The sequence below is a fragment of the Seriola lalandi genome, unplaced genomic scaffold (assembly GCF_002814215.2).
Source record: "Seriola lalandi dorsalis isolate HSWRI2012SDOR001 ecotype SW California unplaced genomic scaffold, Sedor1 jcf7180002054336, whole genome shotgun sequence".
Taxonomy (NCBI): Eukaryota; Metazoa; Chordata; class Actinopteri; order Carangiformes; family Carangidae; genus Seriola; species Seriola lalandi.
In genome coordinates, this window is record NW_019524889.1 from 350,709 (window position 1) to 369,073 (window position 18,365).

The window sequence follows — 18,365 nt, forward strand, 5'->3', positions numbered from 1 at the left end:
TCTTTGGTGATAGCAGTAATGTGTAATCCATGGATGTGATGAGGCAAGTGACTGAGGTTGGATTCCTTTTTTTAATCAAGACTATTGAAATTATATCAGTCTGCAGCTCTTCCGTGTAAAATTATAGGTGGACATTTTGCTTTTTAAATAGTTTTTAAATTTATTTTAGTTTTGAAGTAATGCTGAATGTCAATCATGAGTTTCTGTAGCTTTAAACTATGTTTAAAGTGTAAATGTCTTGAAACGTCTGAGTTATTTCAAGTTTCAACTGTAAAGTAGCTTGATATACCAAAGCCTACAGTTTTTTAAATTGAACCACAGAACCTCATTGCTAAAAGCATGAATGGAAACACAGCAACCTCACACGGTCACTTCCTTTCATTCGTTTAATCGATCATATTTACAAACAGTCTGAAGTGCAGTAAATCTAAAATATAATCCATATCTACTGTACATTGCATTTTGGTTTGCAAATCGTTTACAGAAGTATGAAACTACTGCTGTAAAATAACATTTCTTAAAAATCAAGAACAAAAAGACCACAGTTATCATGGAACAGAATGAAGAAAATGGAAAAACAAAAACTTTTCAATGACCACAGGCCTTTGGGCTTTGTGCATCTATTCATCAAGTCACAGCTCACATTTCTTCAGGTTAATACACTTATTGTCTTATCACCATTGCAGACAGCTCTTATATAGATCACAAGTGTTGGGGTTGGGGGAGAAAAAAAACCCAAAACAAACCAAAACCTATGGTTTGGAGTGCAAAACCGCGTTTGGCAGAGTACTGAAGCCCACCATTTACATTTATACAGATATGCACATTCTTCCTTCTGTATATATTCTACTCATAATGTGTTTTCTTTTGTACATCGTTCAGTTTATACTCATCTGACTCTAAAAAAAAGAGAAATCAAAGAGAAACTTGCCTCTTCACACAACAACGTATCTCATACTGCAAAACAAATGTGTCATAGTTTAACATCAGCACAGTACAGAGTTTAGATACATTTCCTATTGTTCAAAAGCAGGTTTCCAACATAATCAGGTTTCCAGAATACAGGGGAGTGTATGGATTCTATCCCATCAGTCCTTCAAATTAAAAGTCCTACAGAAAAACATCCAACATTGCACAACCTTACATATACATGTCCCTTTACAATTGGGTAATGAAAACATGACAGGTATTGTTTAATAGTAGTTCTGAGAAAATTGAATATGTGATAACAGGCAGGTTTACAGAGGCTTGCATGAGTTTCTCAAATTTCTGTGAAATCGTAAACAGTTTAACCTTTTCTGGTGCCATTATGGGTGAAGTGTTTTATTTCAGAAAGCAATACATTTTTAGATTAAAATTATTTGCTAGTCATTACGCAATCTCCTCAAAAAGCCAAATAGTGTAACTGCATTCTCAAAAATGATTTGGTAAGCATAGGTAGACTGACAGCCATATTTTGATAATGATCCATCAGCACTGATGAAAATAACAATTTTGAAAAAAAAAAAGGTTTTATTTGGTAGCTGTTAAAATTTGGATCAACAATCTGTGATTATCCTACAGTTACAATATGTCTGTCTCCATCACAGTACAGAAACAAACAAATCAAGTCCTTGTACCTAGACATCTCCCTCACATGATCATGTGACAGACATGGGACTACATACCTTGTATGCTTTACAGCCATCAAATGTAAAAAGACTTTTATTGGAGGGAGTATATTCTTGCAAATTCTCGCACTATGTATCCAACTGTGGCCCTAGTGATAACTGGCCACAGTGAATGGAGAAAGAGGCCCTTTGAGCCCTACCGGGTTCTTTATGACAAGATACAGATACAGGCAGGCGAGAGATGCCCACACACTGATCTGCACACACAGGCACACTCTGTTTGATGTGTTTATATGCACACAGAAATTAAATTGCTTGTGTGCATGCTTGCACACACTTATACATGTGCATACAAGGACACATACACATGGACAAACTATTGATTCTACTGAGGGTCCCTCCTCAACTTTTCCTCTGCAGGGTCAGATATGTTCACCGATGCAGTGTGCAGAGAAATTAATAAGTTTACAGAGTCTTCACCTCGAAAAGGCTTCCTCTGGTTCAGTTAGTTCCCACAACCAGTAGGTCCAGTCCAGTCCAGTCCAGCCCAGAGGAGTGGTCTTATCAACTTAAGGCAGGTTAGGTGGTAGCTATGTGGCAGGGTTGGAGAGTCCATTCATTCATCTGTTTTTCATCAAATTACACACTCTGTTTAATCATCTATTCTCCCATCAAAGTTCCTCTCAATAGGGCTTGGTCCACTCAGTATTGGGAGGGCTCCTGGGACTACAGTTTCCCATCGAGCATGAGGAGTTGGATGCAGCGGAGTGTCCCTCCCAGAACATGGCGTCACTGGGCTTGGGGGGACTGGGGAAGGACCTCGAGCTCTCATCCAGGGAAGCTTGGTTCAGGGGAGGCGGGGGCAGGACGACAGAGCAGGCACTGCTCCCAACCAGAGCCTCTCCTGAACAGCTCTGCGAGGGCCAGGGCCCATTGTACCAGCAGTCCTCCTTCAGACTGTCGGGCAGCAGGGTGCCTGATGGGCCACCGACAGGGGGGCAGGGGCGCCCGGAGCACGAGGGGAGTGGGGGGGCACTAGGGGGACGAGGCACTGGCGCCCGAGGAACTGGGTGGTTGTTCTTTTCCATGTCATCCAAACACTGGATTGGAACTGTTGAGGCAGCTAGAGACAGAAAGAGTGATTGGAGACATAGAAGGGGAGGGACAGAGTGGAGGTTAGAGTGAGGAAAGCCGAGAGTGAAAGGAAACACAAAGTTGCATGTGGCTGTATTAATAGTTGCAAAAACTCTTGAGGTGAGAACCTGAGCACAGGTTGTTTATTTCAAAAATGGAAGCTGCAGCATTAGTGGTAATACTTGCATCTCTTCCAAGATTTTTTTAAAAAACATTTTGACTATTGTCTCTCTTCCTAATTGTAATAATTCACCAACCAATTTCATTGTATATTGTACAATGAACAATGTATTATTATTTCAATGTTGATAATTTGCATTAACATAACTATGTCAGAAATGGATATCACTCATTGATCTCTCAGTTAATTTCTATCAAATGTTCCATATTTCTGATTAGCTGGTGAGAAATGTCTATGAAATAGTTTAGTTGTTTTAACTCCATCATGTCAGTCTGTAAAATCCACTTGGCAGAGTAAATGAAGCCATCTACTCTTTCCTCTGATAGCTAAAAGCGGTCTGTTTTAGTGTTTGGCACCATGATCGCACCTCTGTACTTATTTCTGTACTTATTTACATGTGGATTAAGCTTAGGTTTCTAAAGAGATAAAAATCTATGGCGTGTTCAACAAAGCCTTTTGATCCCTGACTAGATAATAGGCGTAGAAACAGAGAAGTGAAAGTAAAATCTCACACCATGCAGCAGGGTACATATTGTACACCAAAACCCCTGCACCATGTAAATATCCATAATAATCATAAAACACTCAAAACCTAATCAGACAAACCTCTATGCATAGACTAAGCCACACAAATCAAATGTCCTAATCTTGCACACACATCGTTGCTTTGCTATCAAATCATCATGAGTGAATAATAAAGTTTAAATGAGAGTATCTCCTCTCGCTTTTTCCCCCTACCTCTCTCCATCCACACACATCCATCCATCCATCCCCTCCCTGCTACTCTTCCATGAGAGGGTCTCCTGAGTCTAGGATTTGAATAAAAGTGATTCCAAAGGAGGAACATTAGAAGAATACAGATGCACAATATGACTGAATAAATACATAGCTCACCCTCCTCCTCCTCCTCCTCCCCTCTCCCTTTCTTTGCCACTCCCGCTTTCCTTATTTCTCTCCATCTGTCTCATCTAAGTTACAGGATTACCCTCTTATTCAGTGGAATAAATAGGCCAAGATTTATTTTCTTGCCATATTTCGTTCTAATTTTCACCTCCTGGTCTCCTCTTCTGACACTTCGAGGGAATCGACAACAGAGGTAATCTCTTCTAGGTAGAATACATCATCACAGAGGGAGGGGAGAGGAAGGATAGACCATTTCATGATGTCCTTTATCAAAGTGTTTGAGCACTAAGATAGTATCTGCAGTCGTATCGCACCCTTATACAAATTGTAACAAGGAGCAGCAGGAGAAATCTTCGCAGTATGTAGTACTTCGTAAAAAAAGCCCTCTCTAAGTGAGGAGAGGCAGTAGTAACTCCCTCCTTTCATTTGATTTTGGACACATTAGTTCCTGTCAATAGAAGCATGTTTTTTGGCAACAGGCCAAATGCAAAAGTAACGTTACAATCACATTAATGCACGCAATTCTTATTTAAATTTAGATGTGTTTTTCAACACAAATATATAAAAATAAAATAAAATATAAAATGGGACAATATAGTATAATGGGATATATATATGAAGGGAAAAAGATTAAAACAAAAGAAGAGCATTACCTGGGCTCTAAAGGTAAAAGCACAATTAGTTTTGTATTAGTCTGAAAGACATAAAAAACCTCTAAACAAAGATTTCAAGGCTGCACTCGCTGCATCTGAATGGTAACAATAGGGGGCTATAGGGGATACAGGATGCTCCCCATGCTGAGGAGATGAGGAGGTGTGAAATGGCAGCAGGGGAGCAATGCATGGTGGGTTATTACCTATACTCATATACTGACACACACACACACACACACAAAGAAAAAAAAAAAAGGGCGTAAAGATTTATATTGACGAAACGATGTATTATGCTTTACCTTGTCTTGTCTCACCGATCAATGGCCTGAGCTTCCTGATCAGGCCTGTTTGGTGCTTCAGCTCTGAATGGAGACGAGTGACCTCACCGCGCAAAGCTTGGCACATCTGCTGCATGCTCCTCTCACTGTAGATCAACACAATATTTGATTTAAACATCATGTTTAAGGTATTTCTGCTTTTCTATACAGCCTGTGCGTTGCTTGAAACATCCAACTGTCAGACAGGATCTCGTGTGCTAAAGGATCATAAGCTGGGTGTACTGTAGCTCATAGTTATCCTTCATATTGTTGGAGGTACTCCTTAAACTAAGAAGGTGTTCAATTTCACCTATTTGTTGAAATTCCAAGACATAAAACTGTCACATACGACATGATTTTGAAAAATATTTGTAGGATATATAATTACAGAAACCGAATCTATTTACCAAATTACCAAAAGTCCTAGAGGGGCTTGTTAACAGTGATTTCTTTGTGATAACTTTAATTTTTCAATATTGTTTGTTTCTTTTATGACACATTTAATGCAGTCACTCACTGTGCAGATGGCCATATTCACCTAACAGCACAGGTTCACATTACTATGGTACATTTAGGCTATATTTGACTTGCAAAAGAAAAACACATTATTCGCTACATTAACAATGATGCCAGTAAGGGCAGCCTGCATTCATGATAAATCGCACAGTAGCATCAAGCGTATTAAAATGTGGTAGGTTTGCTGAGGCCAGCAACACCTACAAACTGTCCTATCCACACCTTTTGGTAAAGATGCAAAATCTCATCAACACTTTGTGCCTTAACTTCAAACGCCAGCCTCAAACAATGAAAAGCATGAAAAGAAAAAGTGTGAGGAAAAACTAAAGCTTTTTGTGCTGCTAAAAATTAACACCTGAAAACTGCTGACACGAGAAACAATCCTAATGCACCACACACAGAACTGTCTTCATGAAATGTAAGTCAGTGCTAATTTACGGAGGATTATCTTACTGAAAAGTAGGTGGTGGGTGATTCCATATGCCCTGGAGCTTGTACACACTGTAGTGCAAATTTAAACTATTTCTAATAGACACAAGTGTTTAGCTGGTCTCAATCATGTCTAAGGTTCAGTTGCATCTGCATATCATAAGCTGTTATGCAGACAGTTAGAATGTATAAAGCTGCACCCTCCTCTAGTGGCCAAAGAGGGCAACTACGTACTAGGAGAGAGCATCCTGTAATAATAAAATCACTATTACAGCACACCTGATTTATCACACTTATCCCACACTTGCACCTCATGTTGTTTTTTTTTTTTGTACTTTTTGGTTAATAAATGTTTTAAAGGGCCATCCTGGCTTTTATCTTAGCCAGAGCAGATAAGTGAGGTTTGGGCACTGAATTGGCAGCCGCTCTTCAATGATATTCATAAAGCATTCTACCTTGTAATATACTTTGCGTCACAGGTCTGGTCCAAGTCTGGTCCGTTAAGGCCATGGGGTTCCTCCTAAAACAGAGTCAAGTTATGCAAAATCGAGAGTGGAGGTGTCTAAATTTGTTTTGCTCCCCTCCAAGCCATACTTTCTTTTTCTTTCATCCTTTCTTCTTCCCTCTACTTCCTCACTTGTCTGTTCCCCAGTGTCACTCTGTCTCTCTCTGCCCTAACACCTGTCCTCCACTGTCTTCCTCTCTCTTCCTGTTACGCCACATCTCTCCAAATCTACTGTTTTTCTGTGCTGGTCTCTCTGGCTCTTCTTCTCTCACCCCTTCTTTTCTCTGTCCTCCTTTTCCATTATTCTCTCCTCTCTTTCCAGCTCTTTTTTCCCACCTTTACTTACCCCACTTCTTTCCACCAGTCTGCTGTTTTCCAGTGTCACTCTCTCCAGCTCCTCCTGCAGTTTGTGGATTTTTACTTCAGTGCTGACTGTGTCCACCTGCCAGTAGTCCTGCGGGCTGTTCAAGCTCTTCATCACTGGACACATGAAAAAAAGAAGTTAAACAGTCACTGTTGATGAGTGAACAAAATTTTAATATTTTTTGTATAACTTTTGAACTTGAACTTGAAAATGTTATGACAATGTCTTCCATTTATCATCATCATCAACCTTTATTTTCTCAGGGATACATTGAGGGCTGACCTTCAGTTTCAATGATGCCCAGATTACATAAGCAGAAAGAAAATAAGCCAAACAGAAGGAATACAAAAACCAATTCCTAATAAAAACAATTAAATTTAAAGACATTAAGATTTAAAAGATTTAAAAGCACATGAGTCTGGAACACTTAGTGAAGTAAGGTAATTTGGTAATTTATTTAAGAGTCCTTTGTAAATAAAGATAAACCAACACTGATCTCCTCTCACAGAGAGAGAGAGGACCAGTCAACCTTTTCATAGAAAGTGCAATGATGGGTACTGTAGGTATCCCCAGTAATAATAGCATGGTGGTAATAGCAGCATGTCTATATATTGCATCATCATAATCCAAGACAGAGAAAAATAAAGCTTCAACAATTCTTTTTCTACTGTACATGGGAGAGCAGGTTCTATTTCTATAAAGGAAGCCAAGTTTCATCTGCAGCTTTTTTGACTAGATTCAGTACAAAAGATATACTATTATTATCATCACTTCAGTGATAGTGACTTCTACTCTATATTAAAAACTTCAATATAGAGCAATATAATAAAAATACATGGTTTTAAACAGTGGTGGTAGAGGTGCTCAGATCTTTATGTAATTCAAAGCAGTAACACCACAGAGTAAAAATACTCCATTACTAGTAAAAAGTCCAGCTTTCAAACTTTTGAGTTAAAAATACAGAAATACTATCACCAAAATGTGCTTAAATGTTCTGTAAATGAAACAATAATATAGCAGAAGATATAGTGGAGTAATGGCGTCCCAAGGAGAGAATGAAGTCACCTTCTGCATGTGTTGTAATCTGAGCTTCGCTGTTTTTTTTGTTTTGGTAGCCTGCCTGGCAGTGTGTGCATGTTAGTGCATGTGAATCTCCATTATAAAGACACAGGGATCACAGCCAAGACTGGTCTGGCTTTACAGAGAACGAGAGACCTACAAGCTGCTGTGTAAGTAACTTATTACAAGTGATGATTTTTGTTGAAAGGCTTTGTATGTAAAAGTTTGATTTGAACAGGCACTAGTAACTAGACTGTACTTATCAAATAAATGTAAAATATTTTCCTCCCTAAAATTCAATACCTCAAAAGCACTTATTTGAATGAATGTAATTAGTTACTTTCGTACCTAGTTACTGGTTTTATGTCATACTTGAAATTTTACACAGACCTCATAATCAAAATATTTTAACACATAAATGTATAATATCATCTCAGTCAAAAGACTTTTTGTTGCTTCCAAACACAAACTAGTGCATTAAATAACTTACTAATTTACAAACTAACTTACAAACTAATTCTTTCTACTGAGTGCTTCTCTGTTATACAGAATAGAAAGCAGGCCTGTGTGCTCTACCTGTACCTTGGCTAGTCTCCATCTCCGTCCTCAGCTGAAGCAGCTCCAACTCTTTGGCCTGGAGCTGCTCCGTCAGCAACCTCTCACTCTCGCTCTTCTCTTTTTTCTGACAGAGAAAGAGAGGAGACAGTAAAGGAGAGGGAGAGGGAGAAGGAGATGAAGGGAGAGTCAGCATTCATACCAATGCAGGAAGCCGATGCTCAAATGTAAGCTCTTTGTATTATATCATAAGCTTGGTGGTTCTACTTAAGTTCTCAATGAAATGACAGCAGAAGAATTAGTTACAAAAATCCCTCTCTTTATTCTCCTTAGACTTAAAAATGTGCATTGTTTTCAGGTTTGCAACATACAGGATCATTGCGCATGGCTCTTGTGTCTGTTTGAGGAAGGTTCAAATTCATCACTGTACGCACCAGTTTGTTAAGCTCCATCTGCAGGTCCTCCTTCTCTATATAGATACCTCGGTAAGCACTGAAGGCCTTGTTCACATACTGGGGACCCTCTGATGGAGGCGCCTCTGGCCTGAAGAGCTACAGTGGTGATAGATAAAAACACACAGAGAAGACAAGAGCAGGGCTGAGATCAATTTCATTGAATTTAAATATCTGTGGTAGGAAGTTACTTTCCTCCCACCCCATCCTACTTTGATGGTGCAACAAATAAAACCAAAATTGATAAAGAGAAAGTTTCCTGCCCACATACTGTGCAGCATTTTCACTTTAGCCCACCGTCTGTATTAGGACCGTTGCTGTTTACATAGCTCTCTGCATTGTACTGGATCCTTTGTTTTTTTTAAATCCAATTTTATGAGCCTTCTCCTCCAATGTGTAGAGCTCCAACACATTGTTTGGCAATGCCACGCTTTTCCAGACCTCCTCTCTCTTTTTAGACAGAGCAGATTTATTTCTCATTGTTTTATAGCTTTAACTATAGGCCAACAATATTAATGATGCTGGCATGCAGACTCTCCCAGAGGCAAGTATTTTGCAGTGTGGTGTTGAATTTGCTGACTTTTTCCAAACTTTCTCTAAGCATTTTCTGTTTGTCTATAATTCTGACATCCTGGGAAATGGAAAAGAAAACTGTTTTCATTCATCTCTGTCTTCAGCTCAAACTTTCTAAACCTTGCACTCTGGCTGTGTAACCATCTGGATAAGCAGCAGTATGTTCTTTTATTTCACTCTCCTCAAGCTATTATCTCTTCCTTCTATCTTCTCCTTGTCTTTTCCCCACCGTCATTACTTCCTGCCCATTTACAGCTATACCTTATCCTCCAGCTGCTTAACCCTCTTCCTCAGCAATGTATTCTCTCGCTCTGTGTCTCTCAGCCTCTTCTTGATGTCCTCATAGGCTGTGACCAGGGCGAAGTGGGAAGCAACGGATTCATCGCCGGCGCACACCGATACAGGGCTCTCGCCGATGGCGGTGTAGGCTGTCTCATGTTTGAGAATACAGATGTCATCATCCACTGCCAGGGGCTCCATGCCTGCACAGGCCTACTCTGTAGCAGATAGAAGACCTGGGGATTACATGAACTGTTTCATTTTCAAAATGAAGTCTCCTTTTGTTTTTTTGCAAAAGCCAAAGAAAAAAATGACTGCATTCTGAAATGAAATAATTTGTTTAATGAAGTTAATGAAGTTAGCACCTTCTATCCTAAAGCATTAGGCAAAAAAGTCTTGTTATTAACACATGGCCGCCATGTTTATATGGACATCTTGGGGGGTAGATGGTCATTACTACTTTTGTTGCATATCCTACAGATCACTCTACAATCAATCAGTGTCCCAGTGCTATATCTTTGTACAGTGGATTACACTGACTTTCCAAAGGTTGCACCCTCCTCTCTATTCATGTTTACTATGGGATAGTCATCTATTTCTTTCATACAGAATATGTACAGTTTATCACTTCCTGTGTGCAAAAGACATTTTGACAAGAGCTACCAGAGGTAAAATGTTTAAAAGATATGCAACAGCACTTCATAAATGTTATAAAGTTTAAAAAAATATATCTTTATTGATTTCTCAAAAGACATTATGATTACATCGAAGCAAAGCACAACATAATAGAAATAAAAATAAAAGGAACAAAACAGAACATCTCGACTCACAGACTCATTCACTCAGACACATTCACATTCAAGCAGGTGAGAGACTCTTGATCTTAAAGCGTTTTTAACATTTTGCCCTAGTATTAAAAGACCAGATGAACTTGTATCAAATGCTCAAATGTTTGTCTGACAGGTGTGTTTTGTTTGATCATTACTTCATGCAGTTTATTGAGTTGATTTTCTGTATGACTACAGTGACTGGGACAGGCCTCATACAGCATGAAGCCACATGTGAATAAGCTCACCATCATCAGACTAACCGTACAGTAAGAGATATCTTTCTTGTACAAAGTTGACTCAATCTCCATCAAACTTTAGTCATATAGCTTATCTGAACAGTCTGTTCCACAGAACTTAAAAAAATGAGACCATTTGGCTAAAATGCCAATGACGTGGGAGTAAAGGTGTGCAACATCTGCAATCTATTGCAGAAGGGCTAATAGTCTATATGAGATCTGTGTTAATACAAAGGTAAACTTTTGATTGTGCACAGTTACAGAGGAGAAAAGGGTCTCACTCTTTCTCGGTACTGGCCTGTTGTTATCAGGATGTCACACTGTCCAAAACACTCTAAGCAAGAATTTTATCAGTCCAACTATCTTAAACCGGCCTAGACCCCACACCCTCCTGCATTCTTTCTGTTTGTAGCTCGGCAGCAGAGACTGTGCAGCCAACGCTATTGATGATGTCAGCATGCAATGATGCAGCAAACACTGAGGAGCCAAGTTTTTAACACAGATGGCGGAAGCGCTTGGAGAAATAACTAAGTTTCAGTAGACTACCCAGACAGGCTTTTAGATCCATGTCATAGATATAAACCAAGAAAAACCATAGCTGACTTTCATGGACGACTTGAGCGAGTGGCATGAAATCGAAAGTGACCACTTCAAGTACACAAAACGAAAGTGAACGTGTGTCCAAAACACGAAGAGCAACGTCATTTTGGTACAATTCCTACGATAAATTTGGTCAGCTAAAGCCCTGAGAAGGAACTGACATCAATCAAGAGACCACGTTATGTAAAAAAGCGGTAATGGAAAGCAGCCATAATAGAGATGTAAACAATCAATGAATCTCGTTTGTATACGATGCTAACGTTGTGGTGTTAGCTTCCGTGAGCTCTGTTGACAGCCGACAAAACACATTGATAGGCAGCTCTACAGTAGGCTACAGAATGAAAAACACAATCAGTACACAATGACCTAGACAATCGTAAAGTCAATACCAATAGCTAACGTTACAGTGATGACAACGATCGATCTGTTATGATGATAACATTTAGCTAGCGCTTAGCTAACGTTTCTGGCTATTTGTGGCTAGGTGAAGTAAAAGCAGTCGATTATTTTACACTCTCGACTTTCACCAACCGTGTTAGATGCTGTCCTCAATTAGGTTTCAGTTGACCACACAGGATTATCATTTATTCTTGACAAAAGAAGACCTGTTTCTCGGAGACAAACAAAGAGACGAGGCTGAACATTCGCACCGTGTCAGAACTGACAGGTGAGGAAACAAAAACTTCCGGGAGTCACTTGACTGTTGAAGTCCTTTCAAAATAAAAGCACGGTGTGACGTTGATCCGAGGTGTGTGACATTACAAGTGTTGGACTAGAGTGCAGACGGGGAAGCAGAATATTGATTTAACGCAGTGTACTTGATTTAGTAAGATAACATAAAAGGGGAAACTCTGTTAAAAGTATCACTGAAAAATATAACAAAAAAGTCCAGAGCCTCCAGTGAAGACGACAGTTTCCTTACAGATTTAAGAGGTCGTCACATAATTTGGCCGTCTCACATTAATTTGGGAGGTCCCAGTCTTACCCAGGCCAGGGCTAAAGTGGACGAGTGGAAAAGGGGTATTCTAACAACACACTTTTCTTCCACAGCTAGGGGAGCAAAAGAACAGGAAGAGGCCAGTGAGCACCGACGAAAATTAAGTAAGGAAGAAGAAATGAAAAGAACTCAATGTCTTGAACAATTTTGAATCTAAATACGATTAACTACAGGTAAAGCAAGGTTAGTGGCTTCTTACTTAGCCGTTTGCTAATTTGCTAACTAAATATGATATATTTATTGTCGTCAGACTCGGCCAAAATATAATTTCTAAAACCAAACCTAAATACGTACTTTAGTGACTGCACACAGGTTTTGTCTTATTTTCTTATCACATGCGTCATTTTTAATGTAGAGATAAGCTAGCTAGCTAGCTAACATTAGCTTAACAAGCTAGCTTGTATTAATCACCAAAGCAGAAAAACTAAATTAGATTAAATGTCACTGGTTTTGGTTAACCTGTATCTTAATTACTTGTTGAATTTTTTTCTTAATGGTCTTAACTATAGATTACCCTTATTTATGATTTATAATTTATGATATTTATTTATTAACATGTTCACTGTAAACACTGATCAACCATACTATGTGATGTTTTCTTTTGTCTATAGAATAAAAGATAAACAAACAGTAAAGCTGTTGGGAAAGACAGATTAGCTAATGCCAAGCAGCCTGTCCTGACTGCTCCTGCTGCTGGATTTGGAGTGTGAGATCCATTCTTGCTTTTGCTAAATATTAGATGATAAACTTGCAACTCTTTAACATTATGAATTGATAGTCAAAACCCCTTTGCCACTCGAAATTCCGACATAATGTGCATCAAAGTCTGTTCCTTATGGCATCTGTAGCACTCAGGACAGTCTCTCAGATTGAATCTAACTATTTTTGAAGGAGTCCAAAAGAAACATTCATTCACTCTAATGAAACGTTCTATTTCTTTCTCATTATGGCATTAAAACAACAGGTTTAGTAATTCTGCTTACTGAAATAGAAAGATATCCAGATACCAAACATCAATAGTTGATCAACACATAGTATATACTCTAGTGTTAAATCATTAAACATTAATATTCTAATGTCGATGTTATGTATGAATCTTGGGAAATTTGTGTTGGAAGTGGGCGAGTGGCCAGCAGACAGCAGATGTGCTGGGCAGAACATTAAAGTTTGCATATAGTAAATATGTAAAAATCTCATTCTTTGCCAACATGTGTAATTAATACAATAGTTTAAATGGTGTCATCTGAACAATTATAAAAATTTAAGAGAAAGCAGAAAAACAATTTTGAGTATTCTAACAATACTAAGCATAATATTGCTATATTTAAAGTGTCACCAAAGATTTCCTAAATGTCCTATTTTAATCATTTTAAAGGACATACAAGTCAAAAGTGTGAAATATAAATCCTGGGCTTTGACTGTGGAAGAAGCTGCAAACATCAGTGACATGACATTTGAAGAGAAACCTGAGATCTGCATTTTGAAGACTCGTGAATGTAAGCTTGAACACTTGCATATACAGTATCAGCACAATGAAAAAATTGGTTTCTTACTCACTTCCCTGTGAATGTGGCATACACTAGTTGTTTTAGTTTTGTTCTTTCAGAGATGAAACACACTTTTTAATTGCAGTAAAAAAGCTTTTCTTTGATTGCTTTCCAAACATCTATCAAATATTAAATATGCAGTGTTTTTTGTGTAACATCAGTCTTGATTTAAGGCTAACATAGTTGGAGTCAGTGACATGAAATGACCTTTTCATTATCATTTGAACAATAAATACGCATCTCTTTTCTGGAGCTCAGATAATTGTAGTGGTGTCTTCAGGCTGTACTTATAGGCATACATAAACATGCCAACCAAGAGTTTACACTACACTATGCTTTTCCCAATCTTGTAAAACAGTTTTTCATCCTCTAAGAGATACCATTAAATCCACACCCATTGCCATAATGTTATATTCAATCCAAAACAATTGTGATATAAGTGGCATTTTGGCTGGTTTGTCAATGTCACTTCTGTTCCCTGGAGCTGTGAGGTTTACATGTCTGCAGGAGTGCTGTGAGGAATTGTTTGAAAAATGCCAATTTTGTGTCAATATCATTGCAGTGTTGTCAAAGGCCCAGCTGCTGCTGAGAGATATAGAAGAGCTGCTGGACTGTTGTACATTAACAGGCCCCTCCAACTTGAGACGGCGCAGAATGGTATGTGTACTGGGGGGAGTGAATACTAGGACAAACTCCAATGGAACCATGTGACTATGATGTTGATCACAGTTATCCCCTAACATTAAACAAGTTGTTTTATAGGTCTCATCTTAACCATACTACACTCTGAGAGCTTAGTTGATCATGTAGGTTTGTCTTTTTTCTTCTTCTTGACTTCCTTCTTTATTCTTTCCCCCAACTGATGCTCTTACATTATGGGCATCAGAGAGGTATATTTGTTTAATTTGTTTTAATCCTGTCTTTGAAGCACATAATGAAGCTATTACATTCACTCAATACTGGGGTCAGTAGTAGTTGGGCTACATGAATTCCCTACAGTTGCATAGCAACACAGTTAATTTGCCCTCTCAGTGGCAAAACACTAGCTACTTATATGTATGTAAACTGAATTGCCATCAACATAAATTTCAGATGTCACAGAAGCTGCTTAACTAGTTTACCATTTAATTGTCACTGTTCATGCTAAGCTGAGCCTCTCTGCAGCTTTTACATGGTCTTCCGTCAAAGCGATCAGGGGACAAACGGCTTTAAGCATTAATCTTCCTGACCTATTTCCTCACGTACCAGAAGGGGCCAACAAATAAATAAAACTTTTTACACAAGCTTTCGGTAGACTGAGAAAAATCCTATTTGCTTTATAGAAATGCCTTCAGTGCATAGCAATCTGATTTAGGAGCTGTTATGTCATACATTTGATTCACAGCGGCCCTGATAGCTGTGTCAATTTCATCCACGCTTGTTGTCATATTTCTTTCGTTTCTGGCTGTGGCCCTGTTAGATGACATTCCCAACGTCAATCACTACAGAGGTTGTGATTGGTTCAGTTGTTTCTGCAACCGGAAATACAGTAATTTATGAAAGAGCTTTGAATCTCTCAACAGAATTTGAAATGTAGGAGCTTATTCAGAGGTCTGGAACCAGACAGGCAAAGTACCACTGTAGTGAGGACAGCATATATACACAGACATTCTCTTTACTTTCTACATACCATTCACAGCGTGGTCTGGTGTACATGTTGTTGTTGTGACAGATTCAGCAGGAGTGTGAGGCCAGCATAGAGGAGGATGGAGAGACCCTGGTCATAGAGGGCCTCAGGTTTGAGTGCACGGCCAGCAGGGAGGAGCTGAGGAAGCTGAGTTCAAAGGCTGGTGGAGGAGGACAACAAGGCGACACATGACTGATGGCTACCTCTGCGGTTTTATCGCACAAGGTCAACAGGTCAGATGAATGGCAGAGGTAACAATGACAGAGAGATAGACAGAGAGCCAACAAACAACATGATTTAAAATGATGGGAGAAAGGCGAACAATCGACATGTGTAGCAGAGAGAGAGAAAGCAGGATGACATCATGTCATAAGGAGGATGAAAGCCAGTTTTAGATAAATGTTCCTATTGTTTCTAAATGTTTATGAATACAAAAGTTTAATGTCATCAGATATTATGAGTTACTGGTTCATTGTTGCTTTATTTTATCTTTGAGAACATAGTTTGACAGTGTGGAACAATGCTTGAGTTTATAATTTTAGAATATGGACACACGGTTTGAGTGTTGCGTTTATGATAGTGCCATATTATAAGGAGGGAATATTATAAGAATTCCATTGTTCAGATTAATGTTGTTTTCTTTGCATTATTTAGTTCATTGCTGTTAGTCTTGTCCAACCCAGCACTGTACATTTTGCAGTTGCAGTAGCACGATAAGAATGAACGAGTAGCTTACTGACATTCCATATAGTTCCGCCTGTTTTATTACACAGAGCTGTTGCCTTTAACTATAGTGTGGGTCATTTACACCTTACATGTCCTTCTGTATACAACAACACACTGTGTACGTTAGATGGCTTTGTCTTTGATTGCAGAGCTGTTAGACTATTCTGTGTCCTTCCTGTTTGTAACTTTTACAGTCCACCATGCTTTTTAGTGCAGTTGGCTTGAAGAAAAACAGTATAATAAATAAAAATGACAGTGCTATACTTGTGTATCTGCAGGTCCCATCTGAAAATCTTATAATTGAATAACCTTTAGTCAAGACCTTTTAGAGTTCCTAAATACATTTTACTGCACTGGAGGATGATTATGACAGTACGATCTCTAAAATGTGTTGCTGTTTTTCAGTCCCTCAGTCCACTATGTAGTGGACTTTCTTGGTAGGTCAGATACATCATTTACTTTGACTTTACTCCTCTGCTGATTTCAGGGGTGAAACTGGTATCAAAAACATTTTACATAAATTATTTATAATTTATATAAATAATAATATGTATAAGGCACTGCTTTCATATATATAAATATTATGATACTGTTGTATCAAAAGTAAAGGGGAATTAACAATAATTATTCAAAATGTGTATTGAATTTATTACTCAATGGGTGCTTTCTACATTTTAACCATAACTTTAGCTCAACAATGTTCTAAATTTTAAATCTAGTGCTGATGGCAGGAAAGATTAAACTATAGCTAATGATCATCATATGTGCTTTGAACTTAAACGGAAAGAAAGCCAGATGCAGTATCAGTGAGAACAATCTGCTTCTGCCATTTATCACCTTGTAAAATCCCCTTAACTGTTGAGGGGATGTTTCTGTGCTGCTGTAGCCTGTTACACAGAATAGTACCATTGCATTCACCAGTTTGTTAACTTCATGCACAAGTAGCACCATTACTTTGTTAACATGGAATTAAATGAATAAATCTCTCTTGTAAATTAATTGTTAAATAAATCCCCTAGATGGTGAAACTGAGACATAGAAATCATTCAGTCCTGCCTCGCCACATTACACCCTGTGTAAAGTGGGAAAGTACTGAAGGCTGTTTGGTCCTCAAATGAACAAATGAGATCTGCCACTAGATGAACAAGTGTCAGAGCATCAATGTAACCAATTAACAAACTCCCAATTAGAATGTCTGCTGAACGATTAAGCCCAGAAGTTTACCAAACGTTAACATACCAAACAGACTGACATAATGTATGCAAATAAGGTCATTATTATGCATGTGCTAGTTCAGTGCCCAAATTAAGTGCTTGTTCGGAGCACTCAGGATGTGTTTGCAAGCGTGAGCTCTATGACAACATATTACAGACATAATGGTCACTTGAAAAATCGAATTAGTTTTACATTTGGCTGTAAGCTATAGTAGTCTGTGGAACGTAAATACAGCTTGAATTATATTTAGTAACCATTCAAAGCTATAGTGAGAAATACCTTTACATTTATAGGGATGGAGGGAAGGGTTTAATAATAAATTGTTTGGATTTATAATATGCAGACACACACTCACACTCTGTACACAAACACATGCATCCTGTAATCAGGACAAGTGATAGAAAAAAAAGGTAGAAAAGCATTCAGCAGATGCTGAATTAGTAATGACAGAAGTTGCAGATTGACTGTGTTGATTGTCATGTTTTTGTCCTAAAGTGCTCCATGAATTATTTATGTTACAGCCCATGTAATTAGATGTTGATGGGAAAAGACTAGAATCGGGAAACTCAAGCACTTTCTGTTCTTTGGAAATGATAAATCAGTTGCTCAGTCCTTAATCATTTTTGACAATTTTAGGCCTTTGAACCCTTCAAACTGAGACGGCTGCGGCAGCCACCTCTTCACAACAGCTTACGACAGATTGACACTGCTGTATTGGGTGGTATTTTCTGGTTTATGATTGCAGTTGTGGTTTGTTTGGGTGATCTTCTCATGTCTGTTGTTGATATAAACATCTGCTGCCAATAAATCGGGACTGATGGAGCTGAGAGACTTGAAGCACCAGCAGATGTATGCTATGATCATTTTCTACCAGAGGAGGGTGCTGTTTCTTTGTGTATTGTACATCTTGCACCTAGTGCTTGTGCATTAGGCACTCAAGTGATTCTAATGTATAACAGCGACACATTCAAAGGCATATGAAACTCATTCAAGAGAGGTAGTGTTGCTGAAAGTTGGA

General features: G+C 38.5%; 1 protein-coding gene and 1 long non-coding RNA gene across 5 annotated transcripts; one reads left to right on the plus strand and one right to left on the minus strand.

Moving 5' to 3' along the window:
- Positions 1–372: 372 nt before the first annotated feature.
- azi2 (5-azacytidine induced 2) lies at positions 373–11,872 on the minus strand. Of its 4 annotated transcripts, none has more exons than XM_023407490.2 (8): positions 11,728–11,872; positions 9,513–9,766; positions 8,661–8,777; positions 8,248–8,353; positions 6,595–6,728; positions 6,199–6,263; positions 4,781–4,905; positions 373–2,733 (listed from the first exon to the last, which is right to left on the minus strand). In XM_023407490.2, the coding sequence occupies exons 2-8, from the start codon at positions 9,729–9,731 to the stop codon at positions 2,294–2,296; spliced, it is 1,206 nt and encodes a 401-aa protein (XP_023263258.1). In that variant the 5' UTR covers positions 9,732–9,766; positions 11,728–11,872; the 3' UTR covers positions 373–2,293. The 4 variants fall into 4 exon arrangements, with proteins under 4 accessions (XP_023263258.1, XP_023263260.1, XP_023263259.1 ...); XM_023407492.2 differs by having other exon boundaries at positions 8,254–8,353; positions 11,728–11,871; XM_023407491.2 differs by having other exon boundaries at positions 9,513–9,748; positions 11,728–11,866.
- Positions 11,873–11,982: 110 nt separating this feature from the next.
- LOC147819062 (uncharacterized) lies at positions 11,983–16,739 on the plus strand. The gene is made up of 4 exons (XR_015437320.1): positions 11,983–12,297; positions 13,569–13,689; positions 14,303–14,397; positions 15,452–16,739. It is a non-coding gene; the product is annotated as an uncharacterized LOC147819062 (long non-coding RNA).
- The last annotated feature ends 1,626 nt before the right edge of the window (positions 16,740–18,365 follow it).